At 42.9% G+C, this 16,389-nt stretch overlaps 1 protein-coding gene across 3 annotated transcripts in view; it reads left to right on the top strand.

The window, feature by feature from the left end:
- The first annotated feature begins 4,830 nt into the window (after nucleotides 1–4,830).
- The window catches only part of MCF2L2 (MCF.2 cell line derived transforming sequence-like 2), a 146,934-nt gene continuing 135,375 nt past the window's right edge, over nucleotides 4,831–16,389 (top strand). For all 3 annotated transcript variants that reach the window (XM_068145109.1, XM_068145107.1, XM_068145106.1), the window contains exon 1: nucleotides 4,831–5,152. In XM_068145109.1, coding sequence (XP_068001210.1) covers nucleotides 5,011–5,152 — 142 coding nt within the window. In that variant the 5' untranslated portion in view covers nucleotides 4,831–5,010. The remainder of the gene's footprint in view (nucleotides 5,153–16,389) is intronic.

Here is a 16,389-nt window from a genome sequence, read left to right as displayed (position 1 = left end):
CTGCTCCTCAGGAAAAGAAGCTGTCCTGGTGGTCTTGGCTGCATGGATCCAGCAGCTGTTCTGTATTGAATGCTCCAGAGGTTGACTGCAGAGACAAAAAGGTGAAGGCAGAAAGAAAGCAGAACAGGACAGGGCTCTGAATGTTAGCAAGAATCAGGGTTACCTGGAAGTGACCCAGTGCGGCAGTGACAGAATACTGAGAGGAGAAAACCACTTCCTTCTTAATACCCAGAAACTTTCTTTTCCAGCCCTCGTGCTGCTTCTGGAGGGCAATGGCACAAAGACTGTGCCTGTGCATCTACCTCTCATTATACGTTGCATTGGTGGTAGGGTGATCATAGTGTTTAGGAGTGTGTGAGAATGGTGGCTTGACATGCCCCGTTTAATGGATCACAACCTTCTCTGGGCTACCCTGTATCTCTCAATCTGTTCCCTTTGCATTTACTTGTCTTTCATTTTATTCCACTGTCTCTAAAGCTATGTTTTAGGTATGTGTTGCACAGAAAGATTCTTAGCCTCATTTAGGTCCTTTAGGTGTTTTCATGATCAAGACTGGAATAACTTTGCATTCAAGCCTAAACCTTGGTTCTAGCTGCTTTTTGCCCCTGTGCCAGCTATGGATTGGTAACTTTGAGATTCTGTTTATCTTGCCAAGCAGATGCCTAGCCGGACCAAAATGCCTTCTGATCTTGCTAATGTATGCTTATCTGCAGAGGTCAAAAGAGATAAAATAAACCCTGCAGGTGCAACAGAAGTCCTGCCCACTGCTTGACCTATGAGGATTCCACTCATCTCCTGATCTCCTGGACAGCTTCTCTAATCCAGCAATAATGGCACTGGTGGATTTTTGCTGTTGTTGTGGTGGTGGATTTTTTGTTGTTGTTTTGGTTTTGTTTGATCTTTTTAAATAGTGATGCTAACAGTCTTTGGTTAGCCATAGATATCTACACAGCCTTGAGATGGCAACAGAATTTCTTTGGCTAGGTTGCCTTCTGATCTTTGCTATCCTCACTCCTGCTTTTGGCAGCTCATGTGGGAGTAAATGCGCACCAACAGTGCCAGAGTTCTTATTTCCCACTGCTGAAGGTGACCAAAAATGTTTTGCTTGTCAGTTAGGAAATCAGTTTAAGCAGATCAGTGTAATGGGATTCTGAAGCCATATGGCACTGGAATTAGTGCCTTTGAGTGCACTAAGTGCGTGCCATAACTGCAATAGCGCTGTATGCTAAAAGTCATTTCAAGAATAGAGATATGTCCCCCTCTGCTCATTTGTTTAACTCCTTGGGGCTTAAAACAATGCCTGGGATGCAGCCCTTTATTAAAAAAGGAGGGGTGGGGGGTGTGTGTGGTGGTGGAATCCTGATCTGTTTTTATTACTTGGAATGAAATAAATGGAAGCTAAAAGAAAAGACCAGTTTCAGTTCCCTAGCTGAACAGTGGAATGATGTTACCTGTAGCAGCACTAAGTTGCTCTCAAAGTAAATCTTCATGCCAAGCAGCTGAAATGCCTTTTGGCCTATCAGATTCATGATCTGAATGGAAGGTAGAAAGGAGGTCACAAAAGGTATATCCAAAAGGAATGGTGTGTTTCAGCACAGCCATCAAAGAGCAGTTCAAACTTCAGATAAAACATCACATAAAATACAGGAAGATATGAAGCTGAAGTTTCAGGACAGAAATAAGACTTAATTTTTTTTCTTAGTTTCTGTATATATCAGTCATAGCAGCATTGGATTTAAACTACTTATTTATAAACCTTGTAGAATGTTATACATAGGTGGGGAAGCTGCTGGTTGTCATGAATAAATACTGTTTTGTGGGGCAGAAGCATGTTTTTTTCATGAGAGGAGGTGTGGGGCTTAAACTGTCCTTAAATTTGTGGCAGTTCTCTGGCCATAGAGTAATGACAGCAAGCTGTAACGCCAAGGTGAACTGATATTTCTAATGAAACTAGGGATTAGTGTCATTCCCCAGACTGTTTGGCTTAATGGCATCTGAGGATATCTGGTTGGTAGTTTTTTCTTTCCCATTTTTTGACAACACTTGCTTACATTTATTTACTTGCTTATTCATTCACAGGCCAGCCAAGATGATGTTGCTAGGCAATGCTGGCAATTCATGAGCAGAAAATGTCTTCTTCCTTAGCTTTCCCAAATATTTTGCTGGGGTTGTCTGGAGCAGCAGCAAAGCATGTCCCTTCCACTCTGTGTTATCTGTGGAGAAGATCCAAAGGAGCATGCTTGCCATTTGCTCTACCTGCTGCCTCCACCACACTCTTCAGCATGCATATGAACAGTAACTTGCAGTCAGACTGATACTTTTTATCTAATGAAGGAAAATTATGAAGAATCAATTATCCATGCTGAGTGCATGTTTTAGTAACATGTTATATAGAAGCATTCCTGCAAGCCAGCCCTTGGATGCACCCAGTGTGTGCAGGTACATCCACTGCAGTGCAAAAGAGGTAATTTGTGTGCTAGGAAACAGGGCAGGTCTCATAGTGCTTCCATGTCACAAGTTTCTGATAGGCGTCAGGAGAAGCTAGCTCAGCTGCTTGTGACATGCAAGTGAAATGAAACTTTCAGGAGAATAAACAGATCCTTTTGTCCATCCCTTCTAGTCCTTGCAGCAGGGCACTAAGTCCCTGAGGTAAACCTTATGTGCCCTGTTGCTAAATGCGAAGCAACATTGTCTGGAGCTGAGGTACCCCAGACGTCAGATATATATTTAGCATTATTGTGGATCAGTATTTCTTAGGGAAAGACTGAGGCTCAGATGATTTTTTGATAGTTTTCCTGGCATGTGGTCTGGCTACCTGTGCTTCAGAAGCTCACACCTAGGGCAGATTTCTTCTTGTATCCCCCTTCCAGCATCAGGCTTACCCCTTGGAACAGAGTACTTCCTGAGAGATCAGCAGCAGAGATCATACTGGTGCTAAGCCGCATGAATACCAATGGGAACAGCATATGCAAGAGACGACGACAGACAGAACTATATTGTCACAAATGTTGGGTTCTCCCTCTCTAAAAAAGTGCAAGGTTGAAGTGCAGTTATGCTGGGTATGTCAGACAAGCTTCTTTCCTGTGCATAGAAGGACACCTTGCACCCCTATAAAGGAAGAAAAGAAGATGGAAGAAGGACTTTAAGATAAAACTGCTGGCTTATGTTTCTAGTCTTCTTATCTCATGATGACAGTTTTCAACAAATTAATTCTGCCTCTTCCTATCTGCAAAATTTTGCAGTCTCCTGGGGATTTCTCTGTGGAAGCTCTAATAAATATTTTACAAATGCTAATGAATCAGGCCACCCAACAGCTCAGTACATCTTTGTCATCACTTTGCAGGCAGGGTTTTAGCAAAGTCAAAGAGGAGGGTGACCAGCTTCATGCCATGCAGCAAATTTGAAGGAGAAGGGCATATAAAACTTTTACTTTAAGAGTGGGGATTCCCTTTACAGCTTCCTTTCATCAAAAGGAGACATCTTGAGACTCACTACTTCCCAGGTGTGGTAGCTGTTTTATGGCATGGTCAGTTGGTGTGTGCTGCATTAGTGAGCTGAAGCACTCATTGTGTGGTTGAGGAGCAGTGGAGCTGGCATGGCAGAAGTTGAAGTTTATGGAATGGGAAGGAATAGGGTTGAGTTGATTTTTGTATGCTTCAGCTTACAGACATTCATTCCTGCCCATCAATGGCATCATGTGAGGCATTCTTTTCCTGATCATCTTTGTTGCCTCTAGTTAATTCACTGCTTTGTACTCATTAGGCTTCTCCTTTCCCACTTTATGACCAGTGATAAGCTGTGATTTGAGAGGGCCATGAGCTGAACAGCACTGGATGCAACAATATAATGTGCTAATAGTGGGAAGTGCTCGAGTCATAGGAAGGCGAAGGCTCTCCTCGCCTGTGTGTAACATCCTTGCAGGAAGCTTGGTCTGTGCTCAGATCCCTGCAGTTGAGCTCAGCCCTGATTCATTCGCTTCTCTTTGTACTCTTTGCACTGTCACCAGTGCTGGCCTTGCGCCTGTTTGCGCATCTCCTGTGCGGTTCCCCCAGCCCCAAGGAAGGCTCCTTTTTCTTTCACTGCATCAGGATTGAGTACTCTCTGCATGCAGTTCCCCAAGTACTAGTTTCTTCACAGGGCACTCTGATCAGTGATTTGTATTACAGTAACTGTTAAAAGGCAAAAAAGTCAGCTTAAATATTCAGCACCTTCAAAGAGATTTCTGAATGTATGTTTCAGATCTCTCATTTTGGTGTCAGACTGATGGATCTAACTTTTTTTTTCAGGGTCAGGGGTTGCACAGCTAGCAGAGCATGTCTGCCAGCAATATTCCCTTTTGTCCTCCATTCGCTACTCTGTTCATTTAGATGATCAGATCTTATGAGCAGGGACCGTGCACAGCATCAGAGGGCTTTTCTGTGCAGTTGCAGCCTCCCAGTACCACTGCCAGACATATGAGTAATCGGTTGAGCAGCTCTGCAGAGCAGTCTCCTTGCACCGTCCAAGCTGAAATGCAGAAGTAACAAAATCCATTCTCAGTGATGAAGAATCATAAAACCATAAGCCTGAAAGGGATCAAAAATCATGAAGAAAACCCTTTTCTTAAAGAAAAATTCAATATGAACATAACTGGCATGCTTTTTAAGAGGCATTCTGTGATCTTGCATTGTGCTTCTGGGATCTTCTGTTTTCATTGTGGTGAATAAGATAGCTTTAAATTAATGATAAGGACGCCATTCAGGACATGGGCTGTGCTGAGGTTCACAGCTTTCATTCTGAATGAGAGAATAAAGTAAACTGATATTGAAAGCAAGGAGAAGAAACAAACACAGTCAGTAAGCCTATAAAAGTCTTAGCCAATTGCAATGGTGAACATCCTGCTAGCGAGGATGACCTTGAATGAACTAAGTGGGATAAAGTCACCAGCCTGGACTGACGATTGAAGAATCAGGCTGGATTCCAGCAAACTGAGGGAGCAGATTCCTGAGAAGAGTCTCCTGAGCTGTGGCAATGGCTTCCCGGTGTCAGAAATGTGGACAACAGGTGCCCAGGAATCCACCTTTCACTGCTGTCCGGATAACAGAAGGAGAAATGCAATCTTATCATGATTTTATAGGAGGATGCCTTAGGCTGGAACGCTTGACAAAGAAAGGTATGTGCAGCAGCTTTAAAAGAAATAGCATCTTCTCTTAGTGGTAGCTGCATTGCATTCCTAGAATATTTGCAAAAAGATTATTTTTCTGATGCTTGCTCTGAGGATTCAGTGGCAAATAAAGACAGCTGCCTGGATCTGGATATTAACTCGGGTAAGAGTGCATCATTTGATTTGGATGTGTATTTTTGGGGATATTTGCAGTGCTTTGACCTAGAGGAGGTTAAAACAAAATGCTAGGCTCATTCTGATTAAATGTTTGTTTCACTTGAGTGTTAGACATTGAAGTTTCTCTATAGGTCTGAAGCAAGTATTTGCTGTGCATGTGAAATACCTTTTTGAAATTAATCTAAGGAGATGGGACAGGGGATATCATGGCCCAGGTGACCCTCTCACCCTGTGGTCCTAAATTACCGTGTAGAAGATCAATATCTTTCGCTCTGTAAAGGCTCTGGTTTGCTGTACTCTTAGCAGAAACTTGGACTATCAAGCTTTTTGTGTACTGAGTCAGTCTAGCTACAGGGCAATATTCTTAGTGCCTTGCTAGTATAAAATGCTGGTATCCTGGCAATTCATGCTAATTGCATGTTAACTCTGAAGTTGATTTAACATTCAAGCTTCAAGTAGCTGAAATCTAGGTTGTTGGCTGTTTAGTCACATATGAAGATTGCTGAATCATAGGACACTTTTACTCTGTGTCATTTGAGAGAAAGATTAACAAAGGAGCCCTTTGGATTCATTTTCTTTAACTTGAATAAATATTTAGCAAACCTCAAATCCAGAAGCCTGTAGCAAGTTGACTAGCACATGAGAACAAGAGCTCCGGAAGCATGCAATATGATTGTACTTTCAAGTTGAATTGTTTGTTATGATTTAATTAGCTCTTTAGCAAAGAGAGTTGCATTCAAGCTGGTAAATCGAGAATATTCTGCAGAAAAAGAGATGGACCAGAAGCAGGTCATCTGCTGGCAGCTACTGCTTACAAACTGGGGTTTGCAGATGCTTTTCTCTAATAGGGCTCTAACTCACAATGCCGGAGTTTGAAAACTGCAAAGCCAGTCTATTGTATCTCTGCCTCTGACAGCCATCTAGCTGTGCTGATTTGTGGGCTCGGTGCCTGCCTATGCGTTGTTGTATTTGGCTGACCTCTCAGTAACACCCGTGTGTCCAGTGGCACCCTCTGTAACGAGGCATTCTGAGTCCAGTGTAGCATGGCAGAAATTGTCTGCTATCTGAGTGAGAGGCACAATAGAACTGGAAGTTCCCTTCTGCCTCTGATCAGGTGCCACCAAGTTGCTTACTGCTTTGGGGGCTTGTGGGCCTGCTGGAGACAGAGCTCAGGCATCTGCTGTTTTTTTTCTTCCTGTAGGTAGTGAGAGGAAGGCACTGGTAAGAGCTTTGCCATGGTTACCGTTCCCAGGGAAACACCTTCCCTGCCTCTCATGTTGAGTGATGACCTGGCATATTATTATAGGTGGAAATCCCTTGGAAAATCATTTTCTGCTAGAGAGCAAATTCTGTGTCAACTCAATCTGAGCCTGTTGCCATTTTGTGAGGCAGAAAGTGTCTCTGCTGGTTTTGTTTTCAAATTCTGCTGATGAGGCTGCAGGAGGGGCAGAAGTTAGCTTATTGCTAGGGACAAGATGCTTTTGGCTACATGCATTAAAGCTGTATGAGCTGTGAGAATACAGCAGTGATAATTCTGTGTGTGGTACCAAGGTTAGAAGGGAGCTAAGGAGCTGGCAAAGTGGCACAGAAATTCCTAATAACGTTGCCTGAGTTATTTAATTTCAATTGTTATGCTTGAAAGGACCTCTAAGATCATTGAGTCCAACCATCAGCCATTCTGCTCTGAACTGTCTGGCCCTCTACTCATCACTTGTTTTGGTCTTAGTTTTAAAGCAGAAGCAGTGGCAGTTACCTGCCTCCATAAACAGTGGATCCTGATGATGTAGCTATGACTAACCTTTGAAAATATCCTTTGAAAGCCATTTCCCCTTTGCAGTAGGTGCTGTATAAACCCAGGGGCAGAAAGATGATCTGTCCTATAGAATACTAGCTCTGCCTGCCCCATCTTACTAGTCCTTTGCTACTACTGGAGACTCATTGACAAACTCCCAGGGTGGACATGTGTCTTTTTCCCAGGCTGGCTATGTCTGAACACAGTGGCAATGCTGGATCTCTGTGGCACGTTCTGACTTGACCCTTACTTAAGGGTACCCTTTCGGCAATGTAAAGATCCAGTCAGGTTGGTAACTAGGAGGAGGATCTAGCAGGTGATTACTCAGTGCTTCAGGCACTCCAAAGTATGAAGCATTTTTCACGTACAGGCCACATCTGTGGAGTCCTGTGAATATTCTGTGGCAATTTTATCTCTTGTGCTAAACATTATATCAAGGAAAGATGGAAGGCACAGAGGTGGCCTGCAGGTAACATACCTTTCAGCAGCAGTACCCCATAGCATAAAATGCTGTGCCAAGATAATCCAGTTCCTGGATCCTGCAAGTTCAAGGCTTGCTTTGAAACAATGTGACTGTTTAGATGAGTGGTTAAAAGTGTCATGGTAGACTCCTGTTTATATAAAGAGATTAAAATAGTGAATGTTTACAAAAAGAAAGTGCTGTGTGAGGAGCAGTTGAAGGGCAGTTTGGCTATGGACATGTGATAACTGCCCAGAGCTCCACAACAGGTGGAAAAAGGACCTTGTTGTATGAGCTGGCCTATGGGTGCTGAAGTCCCCTCTGGGATCTGATGTACAAATGATGCTATTTTGAGTACTAGTATGTGACCTTGAGACTTGCTGGGAGCTGCAGCTGCAAGGTGCTATAACTGGCAACCAAGGGGAAGGAGCACCCAGAAAGCCAGGCCAGAGCTGATCCATCTTGTAGTGCTTCCAGCTCCTCATAAGAGATACTGAAGCTGAAAGCAAAGCTAGCCTCTTAGAATCATAGAATCAACCAGCTCTTGTCACAAAACACATCACTCTTGGACAGTGGCTTGTGTGCCTTTTCAGCACTGACATGACTATTCATGTCACTCAGCTGCTGCATAACACATTCAGTGCTTGAGGACAGCTCCTGCAAAAATGACCCTCTCTGTCCCCAGATGCTCTTAATTAGCCTACCCTGTGATGCTCAAGTCCTCCAGTGGGACCACACATTTACTGGGGCTTAACATGGATGAATGAACATTGGCTGGTTAGACTATGTTTCTGCATTCTATGGAGCTTAAAGCTGCATGCAGATAATATATTTTAAGTGGATAAATGTGTGGCTTTCATCTATGCTCAGGGCTGGTGGCTGCATAAAAAGTGTAATGAATCTGCAAACACTAAGGAGTATACAGCTCGTTACTGAGGTTAGTTGGGATTTTGCTGCTGCAAAACCAGGCAAGATCATCTTTATCACCAGGGTGGGGACCTGTCTCTTGTATTAACAGAGTATTTCTGATTTTGTATTTCAGTAAGACAGAGGAATGCAATAGTTTTCTCTGCCCAGCAATCATGGGTGCTTGTTCTCTGTCTTACTGCTGTGTCTCTCTTGCTGACAAAAATGAAAAGTGGTTCTTCATATCTAACTGTTCAGGGAGGAAAAGGGACTGAAGTATGGCAAATGAAGGATATAAAGATAGAAAACTGCTTTGCTGGTGCTATCTCCAGAAGGAAATCCCATCTGAATGATTTCAATCTGACATTTCTTGGACTTTTTGGAGCATTTCCACCTTCAATAGTAAATAAATAAGAAATGCTGTCCCTGTGGCTGTCCTTTCCACAAAGGTGCTGGCTACTGGGGAAAGTGATTCTTTCATGTGAAAGCTGAAATTTGAAGTGTAAGTTGAAGGTATTTCTAACCAGCTTGAGACTCAGTCACAGTGCCTCTTCTGCCATGGCTCAGATTTTTTTTCTTGTTTTATTTTCATTCAGCATCCATTCTCTTCAATGTAAAATGCTACCTAGGGAACTTGTGCTAAGTTTTTTCCAGCTGACTTTCACTGCAAACAAAGTAGCTAAAATAAAACACTCTGGATTCCACAGAGGTGTCTTGTCTTAGATGCTTGCCTCTTTTCACCTCTTCTACTTTGATACGCAGCCTGCTCTGCTGCTCTTGGGCAGCACTGAATCCTGTTTACTTAATCAAAGAAAGTCCAGGGATTGGTGATGAAAATAGGGAAAGCATGGATTGATTTCCATTTTAAAAGAGTTTTGGGCGATAAGTAGTTCTGAGGAGATGAAGAGAATAAATTCTCAGAGGGCGAGTTATCGCAGAGGCCTTCTGGGTATTTATGGTTTTTCCTTCTTCCCACGATACCAGAACAAGAAACAACTCAGTGAAATTGGAAAACATTAACCATGGATAGACAGATTGCTGTGATGGGTAATGTTTTGTTAACTTGTGGGACTTATTACCACAAGATAACAGCTCAGCTTGCTTTTCCTGTATTGCTTAAATTGTAGTATAAACTGTCTGGGAAGAAGATTTCAAGGGAAAATTATGCAGAATGTACTGGGAGGTTGGAGAGCATCTCTGCAGATCTCTTCTCTTGGTTATGTCCAATTTCAGCCAGTTCTGCTCCTTCAAGCCCCACTGAAAGATCCAGTTCCACCGTGCTCAAATGTTGATCTGCGTACAAACCATGCTGCTGCTTTATTATCTGCGTCTTGCTGTGGATTAGCCTGGCCAGTGAGAGTCAAAGTTATGAACTTTCCTCCTTCACCACCTGGATGCTATTTAGCAAAATTACTGGTGCTCAAGTATAAAAGTGTGGTTTTAAAAAAAAAAAGCAGCTTGATTGTGGTAGCCTAACTTCCTGTATATGGATATTTGGACTATACCAGGTGTCTTATTGCACAAATTTCTGATCCTATTAGGCCATTCCATTTCTCAGGGGAAAAAATAAAAGGAAATAGAATCTTCCAGGCTTTTACAACTGACAAGAGTTATTGACCAAACATTTATTTTTCTAGTCCTTTTCTAAGCCAGCATGCCTTAACAACTTTGCTCTGCACAGAGGCAACACATTATTCATGTTCAGAGCCTGTTCCTGTGAGTCATTAAATTGGGGATTTCTGAGTTCAAGCTGTTTGTCTAAACTCTTGAATCACCACCTTGATACACTGTGCTGCTGTGGAGCAAGAGTCTACATGGTTCAAGATCTGGTCATGAAATTGGGATACTGTTAATTAGTAAGGTCATCCTCTGCTGGCATTAGGAAAAAGTGAGATTATATAGAAAAAGGTAAAGCAATGGGATATTGTCTTCCATATTCCCCTGACTTTTCACCACTGAACTCCAGAAGTGAGATCCTCCAGAGAAAGGATGAAATAGGGGGCAGGCAACTATTAAAGTCAAAACCACAATAGGAATCAATGGTCAGGAAATTAAAGTGAGAGCTCTGAAAAACAAGCCAATTTCTTTGTGGTAGGCCAGCTCTAGAGGAAGCAGTGGATTTGCAGTTGCCTGGAGCCTTTAACATAAGATTAAAGCACTTTCTAAAATGCTAGTTTAATCCAATTGCCATGAACTTCTTGTGTGTTCAGCAAGTCAAACACAATGAACCTAGCAGTCTCCCCTGGTCTTGCAGTGAAGGAATTGGAAGATGATCTCTGAGTTAAAGATTGAGTGCAAGCCATTCCTTGTCAAGTTTTTGAAGACTCACACCCACAGATGAACATGTGGGGTCATGTACCAGTTATTTCAATGAAAGTGGAGTATGATTATAGCAACTAAGGATCAGATCCTTGATTTTCTTTTTTATTTACTTATTTTTTTTTAAGGTGAACTTCCATTTGTACTGCAGATGGTTACCACTAACGAAATCTGAAACATCAGCATTACTCTATTCCATATGCTGTGCGCTGGTGGGACAAGAGTTGGATAACATGAAATATTGCTCTACTGAATGAGGAACAACTAAACCTTTTGATCTTGGGAAAGAAATGTTACAGATGCACATTGAAATTAGCTTTACTAATGATGCAGATGGGAAAAAAAACCCATGTTGTATGAAACAAAGTGCTGCTGGGTGAGCTTCCCTTTGAGCATGCAGTGGACCAGGAGGAATTTCTTGGTGACTCTTTCATGGTAAATTCATTGTGCTTCTTATTTTAGGAATCCAGCCTAAGATTAGTCATTTATGTTCACTTGCAGAGTAGCATTTACTCTTCTACAGCTACACCTGCTACTTGCGCAGCATCTCTACACACAGGGTGAAAGTGAGCTTCAGAGTGCAATCATCTCGCACGTTTATCAGCTGCTTAACATGCATGTGGCACTTGTTCTTAATGCTTTTGAGCTTCTCCCACGCTCTGCTCCGAGAGCCCCTGCAGGAAGGTTACGAATGCTGCCCGGGAGAGGGCAGTACATGACTCCAGACCTTTTCTGGGGACCTCTGCTGGGATCTGACCCCGCTGTCTGCTGGGGGGTCCCGCTGGATTTGAGCTGAGCCTCAGTGCGTAGCTGGGTTGTTCACTGTGAGCCTCTCCTCCCGAGAGCAAAAACCTGTCTGGAATGGGAGACATTTTCATTGTGAATTAGTTACATGTGGACATTTGTAGCAGTACAGGCAGCAGAGTACGCCACATGCTTGCTCCAGCTGGCAAATGCATTTGCTTAGCTTGCACTTCAGGAGGGCTTGGGGAAAAGAAAGTGCAAAGTAAAACTGTACTGTGCATCTTGCTGCTCTCCTAGTCTTATTCACCTAGTAGCATCTCTCCATAGCACTACAGGTGTCTTAAGCTCTCATATGTATCTTCTACTTAGCATGGTGATGATGTACTTTGATTTGATGTTTATCTATCACTATGTATAAAATGCTGTTAGTCTTCTCATGCTGTACTATAAATGTCACGATAATTTGTGTTGGTTGGCTGATGGGGGAAGAGTGGAAACACTGGACATGTTATCCCCAGGAAAGGTCCACTCCAGTAGCCTATGTAAATATCTTTGATCTGCTCAGGCAAGGGAAACTCAGGTTGGCCAGTGACCTGGATTCCTCTCCTCGTGCCTCAGTTTCCTTATCTATAAAATGCATGGTGCTTGTCTTTTTTTGAGCCTGACCAATGGTAGGACACTCAATAAAAACATAATGTTACTACTACATCCTGTGTCCTAGGGGACAGTTGCTCTCCTCTACCCTAGGTAAGGAATGACCAGAATCTGAAGTTACTGAGCTGCTGAGATTTGTGGTAGTGAAAGGACAACTTTATCAATAAATCTAGTGGTAAAATGGTGACCTGGTATTGCTTCAGACAGCTATGGAAGCCGTACTACCATTGCATGCCAGTGTGAACACGTGCTGTCTTCATGCACTGTGCAAACATCTGTCCTGAATTATCTGTTGAGCTAGATATGTAGAACTGATTACTCCCCTCTTCAAGAGCTCTTTCCAACCAATTTGTAGGTCTCATGCAGTCTTCTCCTTTGTCTTTAAATAACAGTACCATGCTCTGGTGTGTGGGTGTGCCTTTGGGATTGTACTCCAGAAGAGCTATTCACAGCACCACTGTTGGTTTCCCTTGGCCCTGAATACTCTGCTATTTAAAGTTATTTTAATGACAGCCCTTTCCATGCCTTAGTCTGAGCAAGTGAATCTGTTTAGTCTCTTGTTGGGATGTACCTTTATTCATTGCTAAACTCTGAATGCCTCTGAAGTGTCTAAGAGTCTGAGCTAAGAGCTCCCTGGCAGGGAATAAGCCAGCTGTACCTTGGGGAGGGTTAATGCTTGGGTATGGTGCATGTCAGAGGACTCTGCTGTGGTTTGCATTTAAGCAGTTACTAAGCAATTTGTGCAGTTGCCTCCAGAAGAGTGTCAGCTCTTTGGTTCACTGTTAGCTAGATCCAGGACTGCTTCCACAGGAGGCCACCTCTCTCCATCCCTCGACTCTTCCTCGTGTGAACTCAGCGGGACTGCAGAGAAGCCAGCCTGTGACACAAGGGAGGACACATGCTTGTGAGTGTGTGTGGGTCTGAAAGGGAGGGATGACTCTTTGCAGTGTGTTTCTGTGGCTTTTTCTAATGGGCATCTGATCTGAGACAGTGGTGACAGCTTGGAGAAGACTGCTGGAGGGGTGGCTAGAAGGAGCCTCTCAAGCAGAGAGGTCAGCTGTGAGCAGTGTTTGTCCCATTACTGAGATGTATTCAGAGTGCTGCTGGCAGCACTGATGGCTGCTATGGCTCACTGTTTGTCTCCTATGTCAGTAACCAGGGAAATATTTTTGAGCTAACTGGCCTCTGCTCAGGAGTGAGCAAGAAAACTGTTCTTCAGCTCTTGAGCCAAGTGGTCCCTAAAAAATGTTATGAATATGCACTGGAATGATTTTACTGGGTGCAATAGCTCAGAGCAGAGCCAGTGGCTGGAATTTTTCTAAGATGCTGTCTCAGAAACTGTGAGACTGTCTGCTGGCAAGCTCTGGGGAGGGAAGAATGAAGCCTGCCATACAGTTTGCCATATCTCTTGTTTACCTTAGTGTCCAAGTGTTGCAGTGAATGTATTTTAGCTTCACAGTTCACCACATGTGGCTTGTGTTATTCATGACGGATTTTAACATGACAGGGTGCAAACGTGAAACCTCCTTTCACTGCCTTGTGTTCTCTGAGCAGGAATTTGTGTTCTAGGAATTCAGCATTGTTGTGAAGCACAGGTTTGGGGAAGAAGGGAAATTAATTTTCCTCTAGCAAAAAAAAAAAACCCAACAGAAAATATCAAGGAGTTTTTACTACTGAGGAACTAGGCAAGGGACTGTGTCAGGCTGCTCTAAATCTGTATTACTTTCTTGACGCTGACACTAAGATTAGACCTTGGTCTTGAATGAATTTTATTAGGGAAGTTTCTGTTTTGTGGAAAGCAGAATGTAACATCCCAGAGTGTGCTCTGTGAAATCAAGCAATGTCTGTCTCTGAAAACCAAATTAAATTGATTTTGCTGAGCAAATGATGTGGCTTGGTGTGCTTCTTTAGCTCTTTGCTGGTCATGGATAGTTCATGATGTATAGTGAAGAGTTGTTAATTTCACATCTGTCTCTTATGATTATACAGAGATATTACATCTTCATAAGAGAATGGGATATGAAGTGACCTAAACTGAATGGTGAGAGTATATGCTTGAAGAATTTTATAGGAGTTTGTACAATTTAGCTTTATGGGGATTACTAATTGAGTGCTCTTGGATGTGTGCATCAATGCATGGCACATTCTGACAATAAGTAGTTGTGGAAGTTCTTGAAGTATGACTATAGATGTAAACTTGCACACACCAGTATATTTTTGTAGCGTGTACCAACAGTAAATCAAAATACTGGGCTATTTTCACTTTCTTTCCAGATTTAGTTTTTTTTCTGTTCACCAATCAGTTTTAAGATATTTTCTTTAAAAACAAATGAAAAATCACAGCCAAAGAGGAACATCCAAAGACTCTTCACCCAAGGAAGTCTGCATCAATTTGGCTTAGAAGGTTGAAATAAACCCTACAGGGTGTAGGTTAGCAATAGCAATGCTACATGACGTAATAGTAGGGACCCATACTGCCTGAGCTGATAACATCCTGCTTGCCAATTTGATGCAGAAGTGAATAACTGATTATATCTTGGTTTGGGGGTTTTGGTTGATTGCTTGTATTGTGTTGTGGGTGGTTCGGTGTTTGTTTGTTGTTTTTTTTCCCTACACATAAGCCTCATTGAAAACTGTCACCTTCTTTACTTCTGAGCCTTGGGTTGCTGGAACGTGTCCAGAGGAGGGCAACAAAGCTGGGGAGGGCTTTGGAGCACAAGCCCTATGAGGACAGGCTGAGGGAACACGGGCTGCTTAGCCTGGAAAAGAGGAGGCTCAGGGGAGACCTTATTGCTCTCTACAACTACCTGAAGAAGGGAGGATGTAGACAGGTGGGGGTTGGTCTCCTCTTCCAGGCAACCAGCACCAGAACAAAAGGACACAGTCTCAAGCTGCGCCAGGGGAGGTTTAGGCTGGATGTTAGGAAGAAGTTCTTCATAGAGAGAGTGATTGGCCATTGGAATGGGCTGCCCAGGGAGGTGGTGGAGTGGAGGTGTTGGATGATGGGTTGGACACGATGATCTCGAAGGCCTCTTCAAGCCTGGTGTGGTCTGGTCTATTCTATTCTAATCTATGGACTCAGATTTTTAATTCTGTATCTGAACTTCCCAACCATCTGCTATAATTTTAGACTTACACATATTTAAATGTTTAACAAAACAGTTTCACTGCAGCTGCACAGGGATTTAACTTTGCCTTATGCACGTGCCTGAGGGGTCTGAAAGCTTGGATCTAAATCCAGGGGACCTGGGGTTTGCAGGGGTAAAGTTCAGGTTTAGATCCAAAATAATTGTGGTTCACTTGCATTTCCAAGGTAAAGGGGCAGCATGCTGGACTCCTTGTGACTTGAAAGTCACTACAAGCAAATCCTTGAAAAGTCTTGTAGTTTACTAATGGCTGATGTGATCTTGAGGGTAAGCTAGAAATTGCCTTTTTATGTAGTGGCAATGCTGACCTGCAGATAACTGGGAATTTTATTTCTCCCCAGTGTCCCTGTCACCTTGATGCCTGCCTGTCTGTAAGTCCTTTCCTTCTTACTTGCACAGCATAGAGATGTCTCCTGTGGAGGCTACCACTAAAGACTGCTTTGAGCTTCTCTTGAATCTTTCCTTCAGCAAAGTGAACACCACATTTAGTCAATGAGATGAACTGAAAAATGCAGTAATCCAAAGTAATTTGAACAGTCTTTGCAAAAAGAGGTAAACTCAGAAGGAATGTTTCTTGTGCCTGCAAGGTAAAGCTCAGGTAAAGCTGAGTCCTTCGTGAGGCTGTGCAGAATGCTTTGGAAATACTGATCACTACTTAGCATGACAAAAGGATAAAACTCCAGAGCAGATCTACTGCAGTTCAGTTTCTGCCCAGGTAGACATTGAGAGTCAAAAGTTTTTGAGCTCTTCAGAGGAAGGTGTGCTTTTCTACCCATTCTTTCTCGGATGTTGTTTGGAAGTTCCATCTGCACCATGGCCCAGATGTGTCCCCTTCTCAAAGGATCAGAGCATATCAGCAGGAAAAAAAAACCAAACAACCAACCCCAAAATAACCAAAACAAAACTTTAAAGGACATCTCCAAATATGAACTGTTCTGTCTTTGGACATTAGTTTGAAAACTTTGCTATGAAAGTTGGGTTTAGGGAGAACAGAAACTGCATTTAAACAAATACACTCTGTAGGTTTTGCAATCAAGTTTACTTAGCA

The sequence above is a fragment of the Melanerpes formicivorus genome, unplaced genomic scaffold, assembly GCF_026170545.1.
Source record: "Melanerpes formicivorus ecotype bairdi unplaced genomic scaffold, bMelFor1.0.p_v2 SCAF_12, whole genome shotgun sequence".
Lineage (NCBI taxonomy): Eukaryota > Metazoa > Chordata > Aves > Piciformes > Picidae > Melanerpes > Melanerpes formicivorus.
The sequence above is the reverse complement of the archived record's forward strand: the minus strand, read 5'-3'. Positions and strand labels throughout refer to the sequence as shown.